Source organism: Cinclus cinclus, chromosome Z (assembly GCF_963662255.1).
Source record: "Cinclus cinclus chromosome Z, bCinCin1.1, whole genome shotgun sequence".
NCBI classification, from domain to species: Eukaryota; Metazoa; Chordata; class Aves; order Passeriformes; family Cinclidae; genus Cinclus; species Cinclus cinclus.
The window spans coordinates 57,321,361-57,346,619 of NC_085084.1; the positions used below are offsets into that span (position 1 = coordinate 57,321,361).

The 25,259-nt window shown below is 35.8% G+C and overlaps 1 protein-coding gene across 1 annotated transcript in view; it reads right to left on the minus strand.

Annotated features, from left to right (window-relative positions):
- The window catches only part of JAK2 (Janus kinase 2), a 43,502-nt gene that overhangs the window by 13,540 nt on the left and 4,703 nt on the right, over nucleotides 1-25,259 (minus strand). The window contains exons 2-19 of the mRNA XM_062513689.1: nucleotides 23,558-23,681; nucleotides 22,648-22,765; nucleotides 22,097-22,242; nucleotides 20,487-20,808; nucleotides 18,466-18,585; nucleotides 15,989-16,146; nucleotides 15,169-15,280; nucleotides 13,353-13,539; nucleotides 11,070-11,197; nucleotides 10,426-10,560; nucleotides 8,884-8,971; nucleotides 6,735-6,862; nucleotides 5,843-5,981; nucleotides 4,386-4,537; nucleotides 3,211-3,361; nucleotides 2,811-2,947; nucleotides 1,411-1,600; nucleotides 796-920 (exon numbers count right to left, since the gene is read on the minus strand). Of these exons, the coding sequence (XP_062369673.1) occupies nucleotides 796-920; nucleotides 1,411-1,600; nucleotides 2,811-2,947; nucleotides 3,211-3,361; nucleotides 4,386-4,537; nucleotides 5,843-5,981; nucleotides 6,735-6,862; nucleotides 8,884-8,971; nucleotides 10,426-10,560; nucleotides 11,070-11,197; nucleotides 13,353-13,539; nucleotides 15,169-15,280; nucleotides 15,989-16,146; nucleotides 18,466-18,585; nucleotides 20,487-20,808; nucleotides 22,097-22,242; nucleotides 22,648-22,765; nucleotides 23,558-23,681 (2,660 nt within the window). The remainder of the gene's footprint in view (nucleotides 1-795; nucleotides 921-1,410; nucleotides 1,601-2,810; nucleotides 2,948-3,210; nucleotides 3,362-4,385; nucleotides 4,538-5,842; nucleotides 5,982-6,734; nucleotides 6,863-8,883; nucleotides 8,972-10,425; nucleotides 10,561-11,069; nucleotides 11,198-13,352; nucleotides 13,540-15,168; nucleotides 15,281-15,988; nucleotides 16,147-18,465; nucleotides 18,586-20,486; nucleotides 20,809-22,096; nucleotides 22,243-22,647; nucleotides 22,766-23,557; nucleotides 23,682-25,259) is intronic.

Sequence of the window (25,259 nt, forward strand, 5' to 3'; positions counted from 1 at the left end):
ACTGTTTCCATGTCTTTGATGTAGGTATTGGGAAAAGAAATTTAAAAATATTTCTGGTGTATGCCTTGAGGAGGTGTGGTAATAGTTTTCATTTTTGCCTCTCTCCCCCTCACCCCATTTTTTTTTCTTTTCCCAAAATTCTAAATATGCAATGAAATCTCAGGTGTCTCTAGTTTCTTATATCTAAAGCATTATTACAGAATAAAACTAGGGAAGGCATAAACCCTCTTGATGAGGAAAATCAGATATCACAAGAAAGATGAGATGTTTGTACCGCTTTTCATGATTTTATGAATTATGTTTGGTACCAAGTAATTTATTACAGGTTTGGGTATTTTTAAGGCCTCTAGTTCTGCATACAGAAATCATGTAGCTTTGCTCTTACTTTCAGTGTAAACTTAATTGTTTAAACATACACATGTTGTTATGGTGTTTTCATAGCTGAATGCCAAATTTCTGAAAATTCCATTATAGAATGTCATGAACAGATTGCCCGAATGTGTCTATTAACTCCTACAATATCTTATGTCAGGTCACCTTAGCAAGAAGAGAGTATATTCTGCCTCAGTCAGCAGATAGGCTAGTCTCAGCATCCTGTATTTAGATAACCAGAAGTTTTCCAGCTCTCGAGTACATTAATATTGCTACTTTTTCTTAGGGTTATGTGGTGCTAGCAGCCTAACAGCATTATAGAAGATACACCAAAACAAACAGCTATTGTTGGTTTGAGACAAATGGGATGCAAAAAGGAGACACAACTTCATTGAAAGATGTACGTAATTTGAAATGTCCTACCTTGCATATCTGAGATGCATACAGCAAAAGCTTCTTGTGGTCCAGCCTCTCCTTGTGTTTCTGCAGATAATCTCGTAAACTTCCATATGGTAAGTATTCCATAATTAATCTTAGATTCCTACGTCCTTTTACAGCAATAACAAAAAATACAAATGTAATTTTTTCTGTAATTTTCCAAAGATGAGTTTTTAAAGATATCAGTACCCATAATACAAAATGGACTTAATACAAAAAAGTAATTTTATTATCTATATATCACTATGCAACTTTTCATATATTAACTGCATTTCCTCAGAAAATGCCACTTACTGAAACTCAACAAGAATGTGGATATGCTTGAAAAATTAATATATCACTGATTAATATAATTTCATCAATACTTCAGCTACTATTGCTAAGGCAAAGTAGAAGTCTGTATGTCTGTGTTGTCAAGATGAAACTCAGAATGGCAAGTGGCATCAACTTGTTACCAATGTCACCATCTTCAAAACAGCTTCCTTTGTTTAGTACTCTCTCAATCCTGATAAATTTAGGACAAGTCAGCGACTGCCATAAACACTTACCTCTCTGAATTTCTCAGTATGCATACTTAGGTGTATTCAATAGAGCACGTACCTGCACTGTAACATACTCCTTTGTATTTAACGATGTTATCATGCTGCAGAGATTTAAGTATTTCAATTTCTCTTTCAAAGTCCCTAAGGTGCTCTTCTGTGCTATGTTGTAGCTTTTTCACAGCAACCACCTCCCCAGTATTATCCTGCAGCGGGTCATACCGGCACATCTCAACACTGCCAAAATTTCCCTAGGTCACAAATGAAAGCACTTGGGAATTAAAAACAAGTTCACATCATTCCTTCCTTGTGTTTTCTAGTGTACCTGTTTGTTCATGTAGAGTGTAGTTTTTGTTCAGTACTCACTGAACTAAGCATTAAGGGGATGTGATTAATTATTGGAGTGAAATGCCACAAAACTTCCCTGAGAGAATAAGTACAGGACCAAGGATAACAGTTGCAGAAGAAACATATTCCATGAAAGGAAGCAAATAGAACAGGAAGGGAGAATGAGGAAAGAGGGTCATGTCCCTCTATTTCCACTCCTTTCACAAATTTCCACCTAAACTGGCATAATCCTTTCCCTGCAGTTGCACAAATCCTTTTGTTTTGGTTCTTAATTCTGCTGTTTCTTTTTGGCTTCTCTTCCATTTGTTTCAATGTTCTCATTTTGTCTCTTTCTTCATTTATATTGTATTTTGTCTTCTTTTATTCAGCCATTACCTACCACACTGTTGCTCTCCCTAAGCTATGCCATCACAGTCAACAACCAACCATCTGCAAACAAAAGGAGTTCTACCACTTCCAGGCTGCTTCAGTACTAGAAGCCAAAGCAATATTGGCAAAAACCAAATAAAACAGCAAAGAACAATTCTAGAAAAATAGTACTTGGTAAAGATCTGTCAGCTGCACTTAGTCATCTGTCTATGTATGCTTTCACATGACCAGGTTGCAATGACTTGCAAAACTAGTAACTAAATGCTGATTTCTAGAGCTATAAAGTTCAAGGCCTACATATATCTTGAAAACATACATCTTCCTCTTGAATTTAGAGACTGTATATATTCATATTTCTCAGAATATGCATGCATAAAAACCCCAACCCCACTAGTTCTGTGCAAGACTACTCCAAAGTGTTGCTAACAGAATATCAAGTGTGTGTATATATATCTACTTATACATACATGCATATATATATATATATATGCAGCTCTGCATTACTGAAACACACTTTAGTCTTTTGGTGTGACTGGATTAATTGTGGAGATTACCTAATTTACTTCTCTCTAAAATACTGTGAAAGCAAAAAAAGAGTGAGAAGGAACTGCACATGTTGCTCAGATATGACTGAAATTAGTAACTTCTAAAACAGGTTTCACTATAATGTATATGGGATCATCAAAAGATAACTGAAAACCATATTTATTTCCTAAGCTATTACAGAATTTTGAAACATCTTACCTTGCCAAGTTGCTGTAAAAACTTAAGATGTCTTTCTTCAAATTGTGTTGGGTCCCGATCTTCAAAAGCACCAGAAAATCCAAGTGCTCCAATTCTCATATTTGGCAACATATCACTTTCTGTCAATAGCTCATAATCTGAGAGGTAGAAGGAAGAAGGAAAGAAAGGGAACAGAAGGCACAGAGTAGTGAACAAGAGAAGGAAGAGCCTTATTACAATCATGGCATGTTCTACTTTTGTTCGGCGTACTTCAAGATCAACAGAATATTGACAGCCACCTTTAGTTCTGTATAGCAATTTGCAGTCAAATACAATGATGTATTGCAAAAAAAAATACTAGAAAGAAAGTGAGCCAACAGGAAACAGAAACATTTTTGATCCTGTTTTATGACAAACTCACCTGGAGTGAACAAGCTGTTCAAATCACGTATAATTGCTCTAAAAGAAGGCCTGAAATCTGGCTCATAATCCATGCAGTTGTTTATAAGGTTTGCAAGTTCTGTCCAGTTGGGGGCAGGAAGTTGGTGCCTATCTTCATAAAACTGCAGTTTCTGGAATTAAACAGGTAAGCCATTTTACAACCATGAAGAGTTGCAGAAGCCTTAACATTCTCACCAGAGTAGCCAAAAATTGCAGCTCTAAACCTAGACTTGTTATCTCACCAAATGTACATCTCACCAATTTTCATCAAAAGCAATGCTGGTATAATTTAGAGCATCAGTTCAGAAATTTCCAGACAGCTACTGGTAGAAGATAAGAGGATAGAGAAAGATGAGAAAAATGGCATCTCTTTTATTGGTAATTTCATAAATCCTCAACTGGATAGGTCCAGCAGAAAATTCTACTGACCTGTGAACTGGCTGAACTCACAGTTGTGAAAAGGTCTGTGAGTATTATGAAAGAATGCAGGGCAACTTCTGAAATAGATATCTGTTAGATATCTGTAAATTAGGTCTAGGTAAACCTTGGAGATTATTGTAAGAGCTGATTAAAATACCTGAGAAATCAGATCAGGCTTTATGGGAAGGTTACAGTACATTTACAAAAATAATACTACCAGTACTTTTGTGGCATAGTGAAGCATTTTTTCACTTCCAACTAAAGGAGTAAATACATATGAATTCATGTTTTTATGGAATATGTTTCCCCTCCATCTCCTGCCCCTATCTGAGACAAACATTAACATTTCTGGTGCAGCTAAAATAGTAGAATTGTTGCAACACACAAAATACTACTGTATTTAAGATGTTCAATTACAAGAATGCTAATTAAAATACACACACACTGTTAGGAATACTTTTTCTTTAAAGTGTTACACTGCTGTGACAAAGCAACAAAAATATTAACTAGATAATATTGAAAATTCTGTACTTTGTGCCCCTAAAAATCAAAATAAACAACATAAAAACAAACTTCAAATAATTTGTTCTGGTTATTATCTACAAGCAAGAAAGTCTTGTTCCTACAGTTCTCATAGGCCACACCACTTTACATGCTAAAGTAGTTACAACAGCAGATGTTCTAAATTAGAAGTGTCCAAAGAACTGCTATGACTGCAGACCCAGTAATACTTACTCTTGAAGAATCCAGTGCACTCAGGGGTTTGTCTCCTCCACTGCAGATTTCCCACAAAGTGGTACCAAAACTCCATTTGTCTGTAGCTAGGCTGAGTTGTTTGGGATTCTCAATACACTCAGGAGGAACCCATGGTATTCTCTCAAGAAGAACTGTGCGATCACACAAAGGAAACTTGTTAAAACAAATAATGAGACCAGAAAATTCACTAACATATTTGATTTGGTAAATATTACTATAATATACCTAGGTATTTCACTCTGCAATGTGCTAATAATACTTCTCCAAGTATTTGTTCCCATTAAAAAAATCAAATTACAAAAATAAAAATAATATTTGTGGATCAGAGAAGAAGTCCATTCGTTTTATTGTAGAATAAGCCTAAAGGCATAAAATTACCTTAATATCAATTTCACATTACATTTTTTTCTCTGATTTCTTTATTTCCCCCAATCTTACCGAGACTTAAAAGCACAGACAACCAAGACATCAAAGACTAAAAAGTACTTTGCTAGTGGTTGTTGTGTTATGGCACAGCAAAAGGCACCATGAAAAGGAATTTTACACTGGGTGGTTTTTTAAGCTATTGCTAATGACACCAGTGAAAAGGTAAAACATGGGATTGTATGATTTGGATTTAGAGCTCCTTAGAAGCATCACATTAAAACAGGGAGAATTTAAATAGTTTACTACCAAATAATGACACTACTTTACTTATGTGCTGTTAGCTATATTATTTCTTTAGACATTGATAAAAGTACCAAGTATGAAATGTTTTTATTAAAAAGAAAGTCCACAAAAAGTATAGTAAGGTTGCTTCCATTCCATTAGCATAACAACCTTGCACACATTTTCCATTTAAATAATTTCGCTGTTTATAAAGCATTGGAACAGTCTTAACGCTGGAAAACCCAATATTTTTAACAATAACCCAATATTTTTAACATCACCAAGTGGCTCCAGGTATTCACCAGGAAATGCACTGAAGATGATTTTTAACTGTTAGTCAACATTTTCAAAAGTGCATTTGGTTTCAGTTCTGAAAGTTCTTGGAAGCTATAAAAGACTTGATCAATTACAAGACACTAAGTTCAGCAGCTATCTGCAAGTGTAACAGATATATTATATATTATATATTGTATATAGTATATTGTATATTTACAGTATAATATAACAATAGTACTACCAACAAAGAAGGGTTGAAAATGAGAACAGCAGGGAAAAAAAGCTCACACAATGGAGAATTGTGGCTATAGCTCCTGTAGCTATTTGCTAATTAAAAAGAAACACTCAAAACTGCTTGGCTAGGACTGTACAGATAATTATAAAATGATAGGCTGATCAAGGAACTCAGTATAAGAAAATTATTTTAGATGGTGGTCAGAAAAAAAACCCAACCCCAAACTTAATTTTCAAGTCAGAAGCACTGAACAAAAAAAGCTGATGCAAAGACTTACTATCTCTTGGCAAAACTGTAATACTGATGCCAGGATCGCTTAGCTTTATAAATGGAAGGTTTCCAGACTTCCTGTCTTCCTCTCTGATAAGCAAGATGTTTTTTGCACAGACATTCCCATGAACAAGGCCTTTATCCTCCTATAAACAGAAATGCATCTTTTACAAACTGACAAAAAAAGTCTTACTGTTGAAAAGATATTTAAAAACAAATATCGAACAGCTTGAGCAAAACATCAGCAAATAAAATAATGATCACAGATCAGATAGATCAAACTTCAGGTACTTCACCAGTTGCTCTGAAAATTACAGTTTTCAGCCAATTTTTGTTCTCTACCTGAAGTCTGAAACAATTTGATATGGGTTGACTCAGAAGAATACTCATTCATCCATTTAAATTTAATGTAAGAACATTTAAATTCTGTTACAGGAAAGACTTATCTAGTCACATATCCTGTCTTGAATAATGGCCTTTATATCTAACTAGAAGGACTGTAAGGTTGAGACCTAAAACCCAAGAAGAATGCACCAGCAAAGTGAACAGCACAATGTTTTCCCCTCCCAGCAGTTAAGTATTAACACTACCAGGAAATTGCTCATGTTCAGCATCATGAGCTGAGGTGGGAAGTCCAGAAAGGCCTGATTTGTGGGGGAGGTGGGGGGAAAGCATTACTGCAAATGTGTTTTTATTTCACGCTAAAACATAAAGCTTTAAAAAAGGATGAACATTCAACTATACTTTGTGCAAGATACAAAGTCTTTCTCTGGGTATCTAAAATAGCTGCATTATCAAAACCCTCCAGAGTTTTGAGAATTCAGGTAATAGCTCGGCCTTTCTACACACATTAGTCAGAATCACTTGAATTCTGCCATTAACAAAACGGAGCCACTTACCAGAAAATGCATGGCTAATGCCAACTGTTTGGCTACTTCCAGCTTCCACAAAATATTGATAATATTTTTGTTCTTCTTCAAATATGTGTCCAAGGATCCAAATTTTACATATTCTTGTACAAGGATGTCTGATTCATAATAATAAGAAGAGTAACAATTAAAACCAATAACAAATAATGAAATTTCAGTACAGATTCATGACTTTAGTACTACTCTTTATTTGTTAACTTGTTGGTGATCTGACTATAAATTTCAACCTCTGTGGTATTTGAGTATTGCTACAAATACTGTATGTTTTTTGTACCTCTTCAGAGCATGGAAATTTACCCAATTTCTTCTCAAATGCAAAGTTACTAGATTTAATCTTTTTGAGATAATTATTTAGATTTAATCTTTTACAGATTAGGTAAAATCCAGTGACCATATTTCTAACCTCACCTGAAAGGTACAATAATGTAACTGCTGATGAATCATAGTAGTGTACAGTACAATCAATGTGGTGAGTTAAATAACATCCAAGTCTCCAACTTCATAGTTGTTTACAATCTACATTCTTACTGAAAAATGTAATGCTTTATTGGCAGAAGATGCTTGGCTTGAAAACAGACAAGCATTTGCCCCAAAATTGTGTATGTGTATATGTATATGACATATGCCTTCATGCAGCCATCTAGCAAATAAGTAGAAAAAAAAAGAACTGCTGTCTTCATAATTTTCAACACAATTTCAAAACACATGACTGAACCCTTGTTCTCAGCTGCAAGATGCTCACATTAGAAGCTACTGGTATTATATCTGGCTGCAACAAATGAAGTGATTTTTTAACAAATTGATTTTAGAGATAGCAAATTCCTTTTTTTTTTGCAATTATGTTAAACAATTTTTGTTGAATTTGTACATTAAGTGTGCAAACTACAGAACCAGTAAGAGCTGCTCTTCCTATTTCTTAGTAACTGCGCCTCTCCTTAAACTGTAATAAGTCTCCTTCCTGCAGAAAGAGAATAATTTCTAGAGGACAGCTATGATTTAAAGATAAAATAAGTATCCATATACTTCTTTCACCAAATTATTTTTAATTATAAACTTGATCTACCTGGAATGTTATATATAATCCCTGTGTCTGGTACAATGAATAAAATACAAAAAACCCATGTGGTTGTTTTTGCACAAGTTCTGGCACAAGCTCTTGGCCAAACATAATGCTATGCCTTTTCCAGCCTCCTAAGAGAGGTAAATTCTGATTACAGAATCCATCATCTCTTTTGTAAATTCCTTCTCCCCAGTGAAGGTAACCACCTACATAATATGCTCATGCAGTTATTAAAAAATGCTTTCTTTCGTACACATTTCTAATCATAGAAAACATTGGTTTTGGGCAAACTGACATTTCAGCCCAAAGACTGAATGAAGAAGAAAAACTGTCAAAGTGAGATTCAGCAGCCATATTTGAAGGCAACACACATTAGCACATATGACAACCATCCAAAATTAAGATTTCATTACAAGACAGTATAAATATATTTCAGGTGTTCTTATTAATACATAGTCAAAAGCTGTAAGCTAAACTGAAAAGACATTCAATTTTTGCAGAAATGCAAATACTATACTGCTGCTAAAATTTCATAGTGTGTTTGTTGAATTACCAGGACCTCACCTTTTCAGAATGCAACCTCTAAAACAAACTTCCCAAAATTATATTTGTGCTCACAAGTCAGCATGTGTGGAAAAGGACAGCAATGTCTGTTTCTAATCACAGTAAATGAGGATTTTTCTGCATAGCACAGTACCTCCCTTTCTAGATAACCACAGCTGATACAATGTAGGGCTGCAATTTTTCTGGCACTTCAAAAGCTCATTCCAGAGGTGCAACAAAACAGATGTCAGATAAAACAGACATAAATGAGTCATTTATAGAGGTTACTATTCACACTGACTGTACTTCAGACAATTTCCCCCTTTTCTTTGTTTTTACTGTTAACTAGTTCTCAGATACCAAGACTAATACTGCTACAGTGTGAACACGCATTAGCTGTCCAGCTGGTGTGGAACTAGCATTATTTTATTTTTTTCCCTGGTTTTACCTAAAACCAAACGCCAGACTCTAACAGAGATGTATAAAAATTGGCAAGAAATTATAATTTCTACTTACTCTCTTCTCCACAAACGCAGACTCCATAATTTAACACCAAATGTTTGTAAGAGAGCTGGCTCATCATACTTGCTGCCTCAAAAAAGGACTTTTTGGGAAAAGAGGGAGAGATCAATAAAGAAATTATATCAGTGAAAACAAAGCCCCAAAAATCTAAAAAATTTTACTAAAACCATTTTTTAAAATATTTCAACTATCTCTTTGCAAAGACCCTATGTGACATATTTTATATTGTTTGTTGTTGGTTTGTCTTTGGCAACTGTGTCTTGTTTGGTTGGTTTTGATTCAATTTTTTGGTTGTGGAGGGCTTTTTTTCTAATTTTCTTTTTCTAAATAACTGGTAGTACACATTCCAGATAGGTTAACAACCTCTTTTTTCCTGTGGGCAAGTGTGTCTCAACATTTTTAAAATAATCTTTTTTTTTTCCAATGTCAATTACCTAGGTAAAGTAAACTGAAGGCAAATTCATCATACACTATTCACTTTCTAATTCATTCTGCCAGAATGCGCTCTTCAGTTTCAAATTTTTTTCTTTGCAGCACATTAAGTTAAAGACAAAAAGTATAATGTAATTCATCCACTACTGCAAGACCTTTTCCAACTTTGTCAGGAAAGTTTTGAATCCTTTTATTGCATTCTTTATTTTTTTATTCCATTCAGTGGCATCTCCACCTACACTTGCTTTTGTAGTGATTATTCACCCAACAAAGTGAAGTGAAAACAAGAACATTTTCCTTCAGGTGACTGTATTTTTATTTCTATATTCTGACCTTTTAGTAACTGATTCATACTTAACTTTAGAATATATTACCCATGTTATAAAAATTGCAATTTTAAAAATTATTTTCAATAGTCCAAAGTGTATGCCTACACTATTTATGAATACCAGCCATCTGAAGTGTCTCTTCCTTTCTATTTTCATATAGATTTATCTTAAATGATTGAAAAGTTCATGAAATAGTGTACCGGTTGTCTTGGCTTGCTGTAAACATAGCCAGATAATTAGAAATTGAATAAATTACATATATAGACAATAACAGATATATAAAGTTACATTAATAAACACTACCACATCTTGTGAAAGTCTTTAAAATTAAATTCTCACATACACAGTCCCAGGCTTGATTACACTGCCAGTTGCACAGCTCTTGCACAAAAGCACTTCAGGTCTGCTAAAAGCTTCTCTCAAAAAGTGAAAAGGCTCAGTGATTATGGCTGAATTCATGTATGGCAAGGTCTTCTCATACATAAATACTTCTGATTACTTGATTTTACTGGAAAATCTAAAGACAGTCTACCCAGAAGAAGTACTTTTTCCATAAATTGTGGTCCCTTGTCTGCAAACAATGAATTTACTGGTTAAGACAATCCTGAGGCCATAGCCCCCCTCCTCTGGTATTTCAATTGTGTAAATGACCAGCCCTCTACCATATAACAAATATACATTTATGAAATAAATTGGTAATGCTCAAGAAAAGAAGAAGAGTAATGCCCGACATAGCACTGACAAATGTTATATAGCAGTCAACAATCCCACGAACCTCAGAGTAGTTTCTGTGCACTTTATCCAGCACCTTTAAAAGAACTTCAGTTTGATGGAGCTGGCCATAATCTCCCACTTCTTTCCTTATACCTTTGAAAATCTTAGTAAATGTGCCCTGTCCAAGACTCTCCTCCTAAAAGGAAGGAAGGATACAGATAGAAAAAAGGATCAAAAATACCTGCCTATTTTAAAAGACATCTTAAAAAAAAATCTCCCTGCATAAGCATATGCAAGTCTTTAGAGGTGTGCTGGCTGTAGAGTCCAGCTGAGAAGGAAAGAAAACAACTATATCAGAAACATCTGAAATTTTTGCTTGCTTTTTATAAAATACTCAAGGATCTCAGAAAATAACTTGCTGCAAGAACCAGAGAGGAAGAAATTCCATTAAATATGTATTTAGACATCTCTTGAACCAAATAACTGCTATTGCAGTCAAAAGGATGCTTCTTTATTATAAAAAGATAGTTAGTTGCATTACTGGAAAATAAAATAAATTCTTTTCCACAACTCTAAGGAAAGGTTACAGCAAAATCTTCTACTTCAAATAAGATTCTTTTAAACACATAGAGAGGTTTTTAAAACTTGGAGCATATTAAATCAAATATCTGCAGTTGGGTTTAATAAAAAAGCTAACAGACTTACGAATATCAAGTCCTCATTACGGATTTTGTGAAAGACCATCTGATTGACATTTTTGTGTCTCTGTAGCATAGGTGATGAGGGTACATCAGAAATGCTATTGCTTCTGAAGACTAGGAGATTTGATTTATCTAGGAGAAGAAAGAGGGAAAGGAAAACCAAAGTAAATTTGTAAGATAAAGACCTAAACCAATATAGTTTCAGGATTATTAAGGATTATTAATTAGAGGCTCCTAATTAAACACAAACAAGATATCATATTGAGATCAGTGTACTTTAAAATCCACACAGTATTTCATTTAAATTAAAGTTGGATATTTTCTAACCAGCAAAAATCATCTATGTTCACTCTTTTATTTTTTTTAAGTATTCCTACTTTTGACAAATATTCTGAAACTATTCCTACCTGCTTTCCCATTTCAACTGCTGCACTATTTGTAATAACAAGAGGGGATGGAAAAGGGGATGTAAATTACCTTCTTTTATAATATAAAGTAGAGCAAGTCTGATTCTAAAACTAAATCTGAAAAGTATGTCTGTAGGTATCTGCCCACATCCATGATTATATTTATTCAATAACTTATCATTCTGATGTGTATACATTTTTTATTTCAGTGAAACAATGTTACAAAAAATATTCTCTATAATGTGCATACATATTTACTCCTTACATCTTTTATAAGATTTTGAATCCATTGGATATTTTCAACCATATTTGAGAGAAGTAAAAATTCTATCATAGAGTCTGTTCTGGTAAGTTTCTTTTGAGGTAGAAACTTTGATAGCAACAGACTAATATTAACTGTACATAGTACTGCTTAGGGCAGATATTTAAAGATTTCATAACTGTGAAAGATAAGAATATCAAAGGTAGGCAAAAAAAAATAAATGCAAATTCAAGAAAAATCCACTCGTCAGGGAGGAGCTCTATTACATGTGTATTTTTTTCAGTGTTAAAAAGGAGCTGAAACCATACTGGAGGCTTGGCATAACTCAGCTAAGATAAACTGTCAAAAATTCACTGACATTGTTGGTTCCATTGCCTATGGAAGTATTTTCAGCAATAAATAATCCATTTAGTAGCTCCTTCCTTCTCAAGGCATGAAAACTCTTGACATTAGAAGAGATGCTGCTGCACACAATCCACTGTATCAAGAAACCAGTTTTGCTTCTAATCATGAAACTGGCTATCATGATTACTTTTGGAAGGCTACCTTATACCCAGTTAAAATTTGGCAGACACTGGAACTGAAAACTATGACTAAGAAGATGAATAAATAGGTCAGTGAAATTTAAAAAAACCCACCCAAATATATCACAGAATCACACAACATTCTGAGTTGGAGGGGACCTGCAAGGATTATCAAGTCCAGTTCCTGGCCCTGCACAAGACCATCCACAAGGGCTACACCATATGCTTGAGAGCATTGTCCAAACACTTCCTGAATTCTCTCAGGTTGGTGCTGTGACCACTGACCTGGGGAGCCTCTTCCAGTGCTCAGCCACCCTCTGGGTGTAAAAGCTTTTTCCAGTATCCAACCTAAACCCCTCCCCTGACACAAATTTAGGCCATTCTCTTGGGTCCTGTCACTGGTTCACCACAGAGAAGAGATCTGTGCCTGCCCCTTCCCTTAACCTCATGAGGAAGCTGAAGACTGAAATGAGGTGTCTCCTCAGTCTCCTCCAGGCTGATTAGACCATGTGATCTCAGCCACTCCTCACACAGCTTCCACTCCAAACCCTTCACCATCCTCATAGCCCTGCTCTGGGACACTCCCCAATAGTTTTATCTCTCTCCTACCCTGTGGCACCCAGAAGTGCCCCCAGCACTGGAGGTGAGGCTGCCCCAGCGCAGAGCAGAGCAGGACAATCCCCTCCCTTGCCTGGCTGGTGATGCTGTCCCTGATGCCCCCAGGGCAGGGTTGGCCCTTCTGGCTGCCAGGGCACTGCTGAGCCATGTTCCACTTGCCACAGACCAGGAAACCCAGGTCCCTTTCTGTGGCACTGCTTTCCAGCAGCTCATTCCTCAGTCTGTCTGTACATCCAGGGTCACCCTATGCCAGGTGCAGAATTTGGCATTTGTTAAACTTCATATGGTTGGTGATTGCCCCATTCTCTAACTTGCTGAGGTCTCTCTAGGGACCTCCCCACCTTCAACGGTACCAACAGTTCCTCCCAGTTTTGTATCATGAAACCACCTGAAAGTCATTTAGTATTAACTTATTTTTTTAAGTCTTTAATCTAGAAGTTAGAAAACTTTCTGCTTAGAAATAATCTCTCTCTTACCTTTTGGTTTTGGAGGACAGCATTTGATGAACTGGAAAATTACGCTGTCTGAACGGACAGTTTCTGTCTGGTAACAGGTCAAGAGATCCTTAAGATTACTAAAACTTCTCTTGGTTCCACTAAGATTATATTCTCCGTTTTCATTCTTCGTAATTAAGCAGTGCTTATAATCTGTAGTACTGTCACGCTGCAGACATTTTTTCCATTAAAAATGAAAACTATTAATATTTAATATTTGAAAGCTTATTTAAATGTAAGCACTCTACTAAGTAAAGAAAGGATGCTTTAAAAAAATATGATCATAATTTGTTTTGTTCTCACTATGTAATATTGATTCTGCGAAAACACGACTCTACTCACATCACTGGAGCTAGCATATTGATGCTAGAGAAAAACAAATGTTAATGAAATCAGAAAAGATGGAGCTGAGAAAACAGTTAATGGATCCTAGGAAAAATCCTTCAGAGCTATTAATGAAAGCTTATTCACCCTGACACAGGGTTACATCAAAACAAAATTTTGTTGGACGAAATAGTCCTGGTGCTTATACTCCATGTTTGTTTGGCAGGCATTTGGAGATCTCAGCTGTAGTTCTGCTTTCCTGTCATCTCCAGCACAGTTCTAAGAAATTACTTCCTAATGCTATTTTTATTATGCACTGAATTATTTTCACAATGACTCTTGAAAATATACCATTAAACAAGATGAGCTCTTATTACTGCTTTTGTGGTCCTATAGCTCAATACTGCAGCAAATGTTCCAACAAATTCTGAACTTAAAAAGCATTCCAATGACTTGCACAAGACTCAGAAAAAGAAGAAAACATTGCAGCAAAATCACTTAAGGCAATGGTTGTCTACTCTCACAAGCTTAAGTTTCACCTTTGCCTCTCTAAGCTTGTTCAGAAACTGATTTCTTTGTCTACAAAATTCCCTACCACACATACTTTTTTGACTGGACATAACATTTCTCCATTCACACATTAGCATTACTTGATCATTTTCAGAGATGTACCTATCTCTGATAGTATAAGCAAACTTGCTAGCTTGCTGTACACCAGCAGGAAAATTAATGTATTATCTTTCCTAGATAAAAACACAGAGGCTGCTCTGCTAATGTAATTCGAGAGAAATACATGAAACAATGGATTTAACAGCAATATTAAAGCACTTTATTATCACTAGCTGCAATGTCAGAGAGAAGAGGTACATCTGGCTCCCTGGCTGCATGAGAACTGTATGCATTTCCAGGGTGGCTTTTGCTCTAGCTAACAACAGATATACCCAGGAGATTTGTGTTGATGTCACAGCTGCCAAAGGGCTGGACCTGCACTGGGGATGGGGACAGAAACCAAACCCAGGGGAACTTGTGAAGGAGACACTCTTAGATCATCAAAGATCATCAATCCAGTGAAGCCCCATTTGTGAGGGAGGAGGACGTGAGTGGAAAACCCAGAGAAAAAAACTCAATTAAAATCTTCCAAAGTTTAAATAAATAGAAAACCCATCAAATTGCTCCTTCTCCCAAACATTTATCACAGTCCCAAGATCCATGTCACTATCTCCAGAACTCTTAAGCTCTCTTCCCTCAGCCTGTCTTGGTCCCCAGGTCATGTGGTATGTGCATTAGCAATTCTGTACCAACTCTGATGTTTCTCACAAGACCCTGAAAGCTGGCCCATCTGACAAAAGTAGCTATAGAATATACATATAAGACAAACATTCTAGAGGGAAAATTCAGAATAATTTACTGAACATCTCAGGCTCCTTGTTATATCACAACAAAAATCAAATAGACACTAAGACAGAATACAAACCTCTATAGCAAAGGTAAGGAAGTATTTTTTAAAATCTTTAGGACTGCAGCGAAGGACGTAGAAACCAGTCTGATTACCCGCTTTCTTCAGTTTACTGATAGCAAAGTCCATGCTACAGTAAAAAGAAAATATTTGATATTGCATAATTGCACAATTCAGAGATGTAAGAGGTTGAGTAATGAGCAATATCAACAAATATGTAATAGAACAACAATTAAAACTTTCAGTTTTGTGCAGTTTGTTTTAAGTTAATCAGTTTCCCCTTTATTTTCCAATATATAGGGTGGTTGCTTATGTAGAGGGTAGTATATTAATTTTTTTATGCTAAATTATCACACTTATTTATCCAATAAGAAATGTTAAGGCTAAAATGTAGATTCCCCACAGCTTACAATATGATTTTCAACATGCATTATGAAAGAAGGTATAACAAAATTGCCTAACAAATAAGCTTAAATTAGCAAAACATTTGTGTGGGTGAGAAAGGTGGGTTTAACCAGGAAAATGGCTAACAAGAAAAAAGAGCTGAAATGAAGCAGCATTTGTTAATATAAGAATGAATTTCCTCTTGAAAAAGCCTTGCTAGCTCACTGTTTCTATCCATATCAAGGAATGATCTTTCCACTTGACCTTTATAACATGTTAAGAAGGCACTGTATTTTACAAAGTGAAAAATAAGAGGAAAAATAGAAAGCATTTTATGTTACATAAATACGACAACAACAAAAAAATTTAAGATGCCTAACAAAGTTCACAGACAACTAAAGCTCATCTTCCAAAAATAATATCCGATTTTCATATTACTAAAAAAAATACTTACAAAATTGGCCCATGACAGTTGCTTTGGATATTTTCAAGGACTGATGGTGGTGCTACTTCTTTACAGAGATAATGATGGGCATCTGCTGTTAATCTGTAATATCCATCAATTAATGATACAAAGGAGAGAGCTTCTCTTAATGACTGAAATTCAGCCTCCTGTTCAATTGCCAGAGAACAATGCAGGGTAGGGAGGAAGAGAGAATTTCCATTTTTAATAGACAACAAAAAATTCTGGGATATGCTAATGCTATAAAAGATACGCAAACATGACGTGAATAAAAGACATGAATAAAAGCAGTTTTTGGTGTTTGCACATTCTACCTTATTGTTATCATTCAACACTTGATAGCAACCTTCAAGGTTCAAAATCAAATCCAAAACAAACAAAACAGAGAAGCTGTGGATCCCTTATTCCTGGAACAGGCTTTTTAACAATCTGCTCTAATGGACTGTGGCTCGGGCCATGGCAGGTGTTGGAACCAGATATCTAAGTCCCTCCCAACTCTAACCAATCCATGATCCTATAAAATCTGCCGTTAAAAAACCAAACCCTTAGTCTAAATAGATGAAACAGGAGAGGAATGCCAATATGAAAGAGCATTTGAAAGGGAAAAATTAGTAGATACAACTTAGCATGCAGACACTGCCAATATAGTGTTGTTCTTTCCCCTAAAGGAAAGCCTTCACTTTTTAAAGATTATATGTCTGCCTTCAAGCAGAAAAGAAAAACTTCCAGGAAAGTACCTGCCCGAAAACTTAATTACTAGTCAGGAAAAACTGGCCTCCTGAACTGGATCATAGACAGAAGATTACCTTTTACTACTATGAAGACAGGTACAATAGATAGGAGCAGGAAGAAAAATGGTGTGGTCAAAGGAAAATGGGTATGAAAAAGGTGTTATGTACAGTATGATTAACAGATAAAATCAGGGCAAAATTAAATTCATCTGCAACAACATATTTATTGCTGCAAATAAAACAAAAATAAAGAAACATTTTCTTGGTCTAGAAATTTCTAGATTTCATTCAGTAGTGTAACCCGACAGAACAGGCTTTAGTATGTGTTTGCCTGTGATACTGGAGACATACTTAGTAGCTGAACACAATTATTTGGCAACTTCTTTGCTAGAGAGCAATAGAAAGAGCTGGTGTTTTTCAGTAAGTGTTTAGAAGTGGACCTGGAAACAGCTGCAGCCCATGGTGTAGACCATGGTGAGGCAGCTATAGTACAGCTATGAACAGCCCATGGTGCAGCAGAGATCACCCTGCAGCCTGTGAAGAACTTCATGTCACAGAAGGGGGATGTGCCTCAAGGAGGTTGTGACCCCATGGGAAGCCTACACTGAAATCTGCTTGTTGGCAAGACTTGTGGCCCATGAACCACTATGGAGCTGTGGAGCAGTCTGTGCCTGGAGAACTGCACTTTATGGAAGGGACCAACACTGGAGTAGTTCATGAAGAACTGCAGCCTATGGAAACAGTTTGCATTGGAGAAGTTTATGGAGAACTGTCCACCATGGGACGGATCCGTGGCTGGAGCAGTGGGTGAGTTGAGGAAGACTGAGAGGTTAAGACAGCATACGATGAAATGACCACACCTCCCATTCCCAATCCTCTGCACTGCTGAGGGGATGGAGGAAGAGAATAGGGAATAAGGTTGGCCCACAAAGAAGGGAGAAGGGGTGGGAAAACTTTAAGATTTTTTTATTCTCATTACCCTACACTGAATTGATTGGCAACAAATTAAATTAATTTCCCTGAGTCAACTCGGTTTTGTCCATGACGGCTAATAGGTGAGTGATATCTATCCTTATCTTTACCTGCAAGACTTTAATTATATTTTCTCTCCCCTGTTCAGCTGAAGATGGGAGTGGTTGGAACAGCTTTGGTGGGCACCTGGTGCCCAGCCAGGGTCAGCCCACCCCACAACTCCATCATAATTATACCTGCTAGAAGGACTGACAAATGCAAGGTCGTAGTTCAAGCAAAAAACTTTTTACATTTGTATATAAAATACTTCCCTAAGATCTTCTTCAAAGAATTGTACACAGTAAAAGCAATAACATTAATTTTGTCTTGATACTTATTTTGTATCATCATTCTTCAGAGCATTTTGAAGCCTTTTTCAATGTGTTGGTCTCTAGCAGACAGCTTATCAGGACACCATGGAAACAGCACACTTGAGAACTGAAACCATGGACTCAGGTTTAAGACTAATAAACAAAAGAACCAATCTGTGTACCAGAAATTTTCCTCAGACATAAATACCTATTTCTATTTCATTCCAAGCGCACAGCTTTGAATGCAGAAGACCTTTAGTGCTCTGATACACCCCTTACACTGCTGATATGTGTTTAGTTTTATCTCATGCTTAATTAATGTGGTCATGGATTACACAATACTACACATACAACAAACGCACAGCCTGCTCAAAGCAGTATCTATATGAAAGAACAGCAACCAAAGTAAACAGACCAGATTCTTGCTGTCTTGTTTGTGAATGGTGACAATTCTTCTCTCACTGGAACCTTCTTGGCTCGCTTGTTTAATACTGACATCAATGATATCAGGAAAATCACAGTATGTTTGTAAATCCTGCAACAAATACTATAAATTATCAGTAATAACATAAATGGCAATCAAAAGGCTTCATCTATTTGCAGCATTGGAACTCCTACAACTCTGAATTCTTAAGCCAGCAACAAAGAGGATTATAAAACCTTAAACATGCCATTACAAGAAAATAAAGGATTATTTTTCTTTACGAAATCATCACTAGGAACATAAATTAAAGAACAGACAGAGATCCAGTAACCATGAACAAAAATACCCACATAAGGGTTTTATAATGGTAGATATTTCTTCACTCTGTAGTATTTTGTGAACAGTGGAATGATTTGATTATTTTTGAGTTTGTTTTTTTTTTTTTGTTCCGTTTTCATTTGATTTTATTTTGGTGAGCTTATTACTGGCATCCTGATTAATCAGGTTTAGAAAGCCTGCTAATGATACAAAATGTCATGACTTATTCAGAGTGATACAATCTGCAAGATCCGTAGTTGGAATGAAGAAAAATAGAAGAGAAGGCTGTCCTCTCAGTCCTATCCACTTGTTCATCTAGTTGTTGAAAATGTAAACTTGCAAAACAAATTTCTTTATAATCTAGTCATCATATGTTATTACATACAAATAAATAGGTTTTTTTTCAGTTCAGTATCTAAATGACAATTCATCAATAAAGTTTACTGGATCAAGTTATGATCACATTTACAAGACATATTACTTAATTTGGTTTTCAAAACCAACTCTATAAACAGTTTCTTTACCAGTAAAAATATATGGAATGTCTGTCAATAATAGAATGATAGTATTTTTAATTATGAAAAATAATTTGTCAATCTTTATTAAAAAATATGATTCCTTCAAACACTACTCTTACTAAAGGCTTAATTGCCAAGCCCAAACAGCATAGTATGCATACATTTTGTACACCTAAAACTGGAAATTGCAAAATCTGACATTAATGAAAGCTCCTGCCAGAGCAACTGGCACTTACAGGAAAATTAGGGAAGGCAGAGGATTGATACATAACAACTATGAAAGAGGGTAATTGCCAATCTACAAACATTCTAAGAACACCACATTTCAAAAAATAAGGGCATGTAATCAGATTTACATTTTGCTAAGTATTTAAAAAAGCCACTAACACATAGCACTTTTTTACAAATTATTACAGCACACTGTAAAAATACAACCCTTTGTAGTTTGGTCTTGTCTGCTATATATTATGAATCAAAAGTACCAAACCAATGCGATTATTCTGAAAAACTCACATATACTCCACTTCTACCTTTGGAAAACTCAAACATTCCCAATGTACACTGCTTTGAGTTTCTATCAGGTTTTCGTAAAGTCAACACAATGAACAGTTGCAATGAGAAATCCCACACACACACACAAAACAATACCAATAAATAAAAACGCAGCAGTATGTGATTACAAGCACTTAGAGGAACCAGTGAACAACTAATTCCTGAACAAAGACTGTATGGCCTCCACAGTCACACAGATGTCATTTTAAATTTCCTAAGTGAGACACTGGTAGGTGTCTGTTTTCCTGCTCCAGCAAAGAGGTATAGGGGAATTTGCCTGTTGTTTGGAGTGCTTAGATCACTGCTTTCCAAGAGAATCTGGGGAAATTCTGCATTTTATCTACACCTGGGGGCACAGTCATTACATTTCCGCATTTTTTATGTGTCAAGCAGAGAAGTATTACACAACTTTTTTCTAGTACTTCAATAAAATCTAATTTTAAAATCTTGCATTGTTTAAGTTATTATATTTCTGTGGTCCCCAGCCATATGGAAGTTGTATCATTATTGTGAAGTAAAATTTGCTTACCAAATTTGCTTGAGGTAAATCAGAACTTCTAAAACAAGCTTACTACTCTGTTCCATAATAAACTGCACAGTTGTTAAATAATTTAAAAAAATTACCTGCTCTCCAAGTGTCTCACAATCTTTAAGTTTTCCTCTTGAACACTGAATTCCACCATTTCCAGTTATTACAATGGTTGCAAAACTTTCCTCTCCAGAAGGACCTCCACCAGGCTCTTTTACTTCAAAAACCTCTGAATAGAAGGCAGGCTGAAGGGTTTCCAGATTTATGAGATACTTAAGTTTCAAGTTTCTGGCAGTAGCTTTGCATTGGCCAAATTGTTGCATAAACTTGCGGAACCTGTACCTTATTCTTTTTCGTGTCAAAATGTGGTAGTCTTGGATTTTGGCTCGCACACACTTAGGTAAAAACATTTTGTAGCTGTGAATACATAACCAGACAAAAAAGCTACTAATTTTATCCATTAAATCCATCAAAGATAATTAGTTCTGTGTTAAACAAGTCAACATTGAAAACATCTTTTCCTCTACAAGTACTATTATTTTTTCAACCCTAGGATAACAAAGATCCTTTCTTAGGTCTGTAGTATTTTCTCTCAAATAGAGCCCCCTGTTTACTGTGCTAAACAATCAACATTGAAAACACCTTCTCCTCCAAATGTTCCATTATTTTTCCACCCTAGGAAAACAAAGATCCTGTCTTAGATCTGTAGTACACTCTTTCAAATAGATCCCTCTGTTTTCTTCCATTTTTCATTTTTTCCCTCACTCAATTGCAACATAAACTACATAATGCATTTTCCATATATTCAAAGATTCAAAGTGAAGTTCTGATAAGGTAGCACAAGTTACAAAATTGCTTTGTTTGGTGTAGAAATTGTAAAGAGGGTACTGCATGGCAACTACATGGATAAAGGGCAGATTTCCTGGCTGAAAACACAGGTGGTAAAATGCAACACTGTGGTTGATGGTCACTGAAATTCCTATGTCAGGAACAGAACTAACTCATGTGGAGTAGAAACTGATAGGATTGATACACCCAAATGAGTTGATGAACTCAAAGTTTAGCAGAGATCTGCCCAAGATGTTAAGAGCTTGGAGCACATGGCAGGACAGAAGAGGCATATGGCAGCTTGATTTGTTCAGCTTGGAGAAAAGAAGGCTCAAGTATGGTGTTCTACTAATTGTCATCTAATAATGTGAAAGGACATGACAGGATCATCAGTATCACGGAGAAGACTGAATAGGTACAGAAAAAAAAATCTTTCACAGTGACCATGGTCATGCACAGGACAGAGCTGCACAGAGGTAAAGGGGAATCTCCACATCTGGATATTTTCTGAACCTGGCTGGACGAGGCCCTGAGTCACTTCATGCAACTTTGAATTTGGCCCTGTCAGGAATGGGGGCTTGGATCTGATGACATCCAGAAGCTGTCTCACCTAAAATTACTGCTTATATATTTTCTCACATAAGAAGCTGCTGCCTTACCTTTTATTAAGAGAATCAAATCCATATATCCAAATCATGAATGGCCATTGTGACACAAATTTTCTATTGATTTCTAGTTTACATAACAAATAAAAATATGTTGCTATTAGAATACATCAACTGCCAACAGCTGAACGCCTCCTCCTAGACACTAATGTGTAAAACTACAACCTTTAGGCATCAGATAGATGTGAAACAGTTACAAATTACAGAATCACCTGACTGAATTGTAAATAGCCATTGGAGTTTGGTCCTTTTCCTCGGCCACTCTCATCATATCTAGAACAGCCATCCCAAGGCATTCTTCTTGTGTTTCATGAGTAACAGGCATCTGCACCCATCCATCCAAAAAATCAGCTCGCCACTGAGAAAGAATACAAGAAAGCAAATGAAAACTGGTGCACTGCTGCTTATCAAGAAGAGAGGTTTATAGTGCAGTTGTTGGGGGGAGCTGTTGCTGTGTTTTTTGATTGCTTATGTTTGGTTTGTTTAGGGGGTTTTATTGGCTTGGATTTTTAAGGACTGAATTACCTACTTCATCCACAAAAAGATGTACTTATTCATAAGGCATACCAGCTGCTATCATGCTTAGAAGCACTGTTTTGAACTTCATCTCTCCAAACACACAATAGGACATGGAATTTAATTTCCAGCTTGAGAGGGCTTCAAGCTTTCAAGAGCCTACAGAGTTACTAGGAGAAGATGGAAAGGGAATAAATACTAATAACCTTTACCAAACTGCACGTAAAAGGAAGAGAGCAAAACATACCTGTGCAAATAGATAAGACATGACAAGATCATCAAGGACAGGGCTTTCTGTACCACGAAGGATGCCATACCGGTATGCTCTGTTGCTGCCACTGCAATACCAGTGGGGAAAATAAAACCTGGTGGGAAATTAAATTCAAGCAAACATCAATAAACAGGCTTTTTGGTTACCAACATCAGACATTATTGCCCTCATATACATGTAACTAGTGCTGCTGATCTGGAGGACCACTATGAAACCCCGGTTACTCAAGGAAGGTTTCAGACCCAGTTCTTGATGATTTAAAATATTACAACATTTAGGCAGTGTGATAAACTGTACTGACAGGAATGAGAACCTTGCGAAGTTACTCTCACTAATAGGAATTGAGAATTTTATTAGAGTCTTCTAGTTTCTTTTGAAACAGTTCCTAAAAAACACTCAGGCCAAATTATATAATGTAAATAAATTAAGCAATTCAAAAAATGAAAACTGTGACTATAGTTTTAGTTATCCACATTCAATTATAAGGTTAGGGAAAAATGGTTGTATAGCAGAAACATGCCTGACTATGCATGACAATTACTCTGCATTTCAGAAAACGCCACTCACTTCAAACAGGCAAGCACAGAGGACTTTCACAAGCACTTAATTAAAAAAGGTGTTGTTTTTACTTCTAGTATATTTTTATTATTTGTTTTTTCAATCTAACACTGGTAAATATATGGGATAGAGAAAGTTAATAAAGGACATAATCAAATCACTCCAATGTTTTCGATTATTTTTCCTCCCTTTTTTTTTCCAGAAAATGCCAGCAATCTGTCCATAATTTCTACGAGAAACTACAGTTCAACTGAATATCATATTGGTTGTGTTTTCTCACACAGTCTCGTTTTACCATGGAAAGTATACAACATTTTATTTAGATTACCTTATCCGGTAAATTAGGATGAGTCTGGTTGTTTCATCTACATGGAAGATGTGATTTGGGGGATACCACATTCTGTCTGTTTCACTCATGAGTGCAAACATGTTATGATACACTGGCATGATACCTGCATGAAGAACACAGGAGCAAACATCAAGGAAAGGAAGGAAACCATTTTCACAAAATACTAAAGAAATATTGTGGGTTAAAAGAAGCACATTGCCAGAGTGCTCTACTACTATCAGCAACAGGTATCACTACTGCCAACAACACAGCAATCATGATCCCATAACCTGCAAGCTGCTTTGCTGGTTAAATTTCTCATGCTTCCTTTATGTTCTCTGACTGAAGGCTCTGCTCACCTTTTGTCCTATACCTCACTATTAGTCTACAAGATTTTCTCTGTATGGCATTTAATAAAATGTGCTCTTAGCCTCTCAGTTTAGAAACAGTTTACAACAGTAGATTTTTTCCCCTGCCTTTCCAAAATCAGATATTTAATTTGAATATTGATTTTAAGACTAAACATTGATTTTAAGACTTTAGACTGATTAAAAACTGGAACTAAAACAACACAAAGAAAATTATAATGACTAGGACAACCACCAGCCATTTCCATCTTGGTAACTCCGTATTTAGAACAAACCCAAACATACATTGCTCAATAAAACAGAACTGGAAAATATTCTTTTTCCTCAACTACTTTGAATTATGCTAATAGTAACTGAAAAGCAATCCTACATAACTAGACACTATAAAAATCAATTGAAAATCAACTCTTCAGCAGAACCAGAATTTTAATTTGACAGTCCAAGTTGAAACACAGCCTGTGACTCAGTATTGTACTGTGCTGCAGTGTTATGTATCCATGTGATGCCAGTATTAGACCTGGAAAACAGATTAGCCTGAAAACTGACTGACATACATATTCTGAAGACAGAAAGATACACAGGTTAAAAGGCCAGGGAGCAGGACGAAAAATTAAAATGTCTAAGTCACAGTACGTCATATCTAAAGAAAATTTTACATTTAAGCAATATAATTTGGGAGAGGAAGGCAAAAAAAAATAATGGACAAAATAACAGGTAAAGACAATAAAAGCAACTTAACATGATGTTAAGAGACAAAAAAATTCTGAGAAAAGGCCAAGTAGCCACACCTTTGCTCAGACTTAGAATGAAGTAATTTAAATTCTCACAAGAAATGCAGAGAAAGAACAATCCTTTATTTCTTTCTGTTTTGAACAACACCTAGGTAATTACTGAAAGGGGCAGACCCCATACTTCTTTCATCACATCTAAGCTGAATGTAAGACAATCAGAAGAAACAACCAATCAACTCCACATATAAAACCATATAACCCCTTAGAAAAGAACATATTTCAGTCTTAAACAACAACTAGCTTATTAAGTTCAATATAAAAACGGGTTTGTTTATAGAGGGGTCCAGTAAGAGGGCTAAGAACTAGAGTTCTATTGTGTACTTGTGAAGATTAAACTGCTGAAATCTGTAGGCTAATCATCTGATACCTTCTTAAACCAAAGTTCTACAAAACATACCAGAGTTACAAGTCTCAACACATGATTTTCTCTGAAAAGGAATCACAGACTTACAGGAAAATAGGAGAATGGAAAGCATTATGTAAGGCAATGAAAGGGAAACCAAAACTACACAAACCTCCCACAGGAATAAAACTGAAGGGATA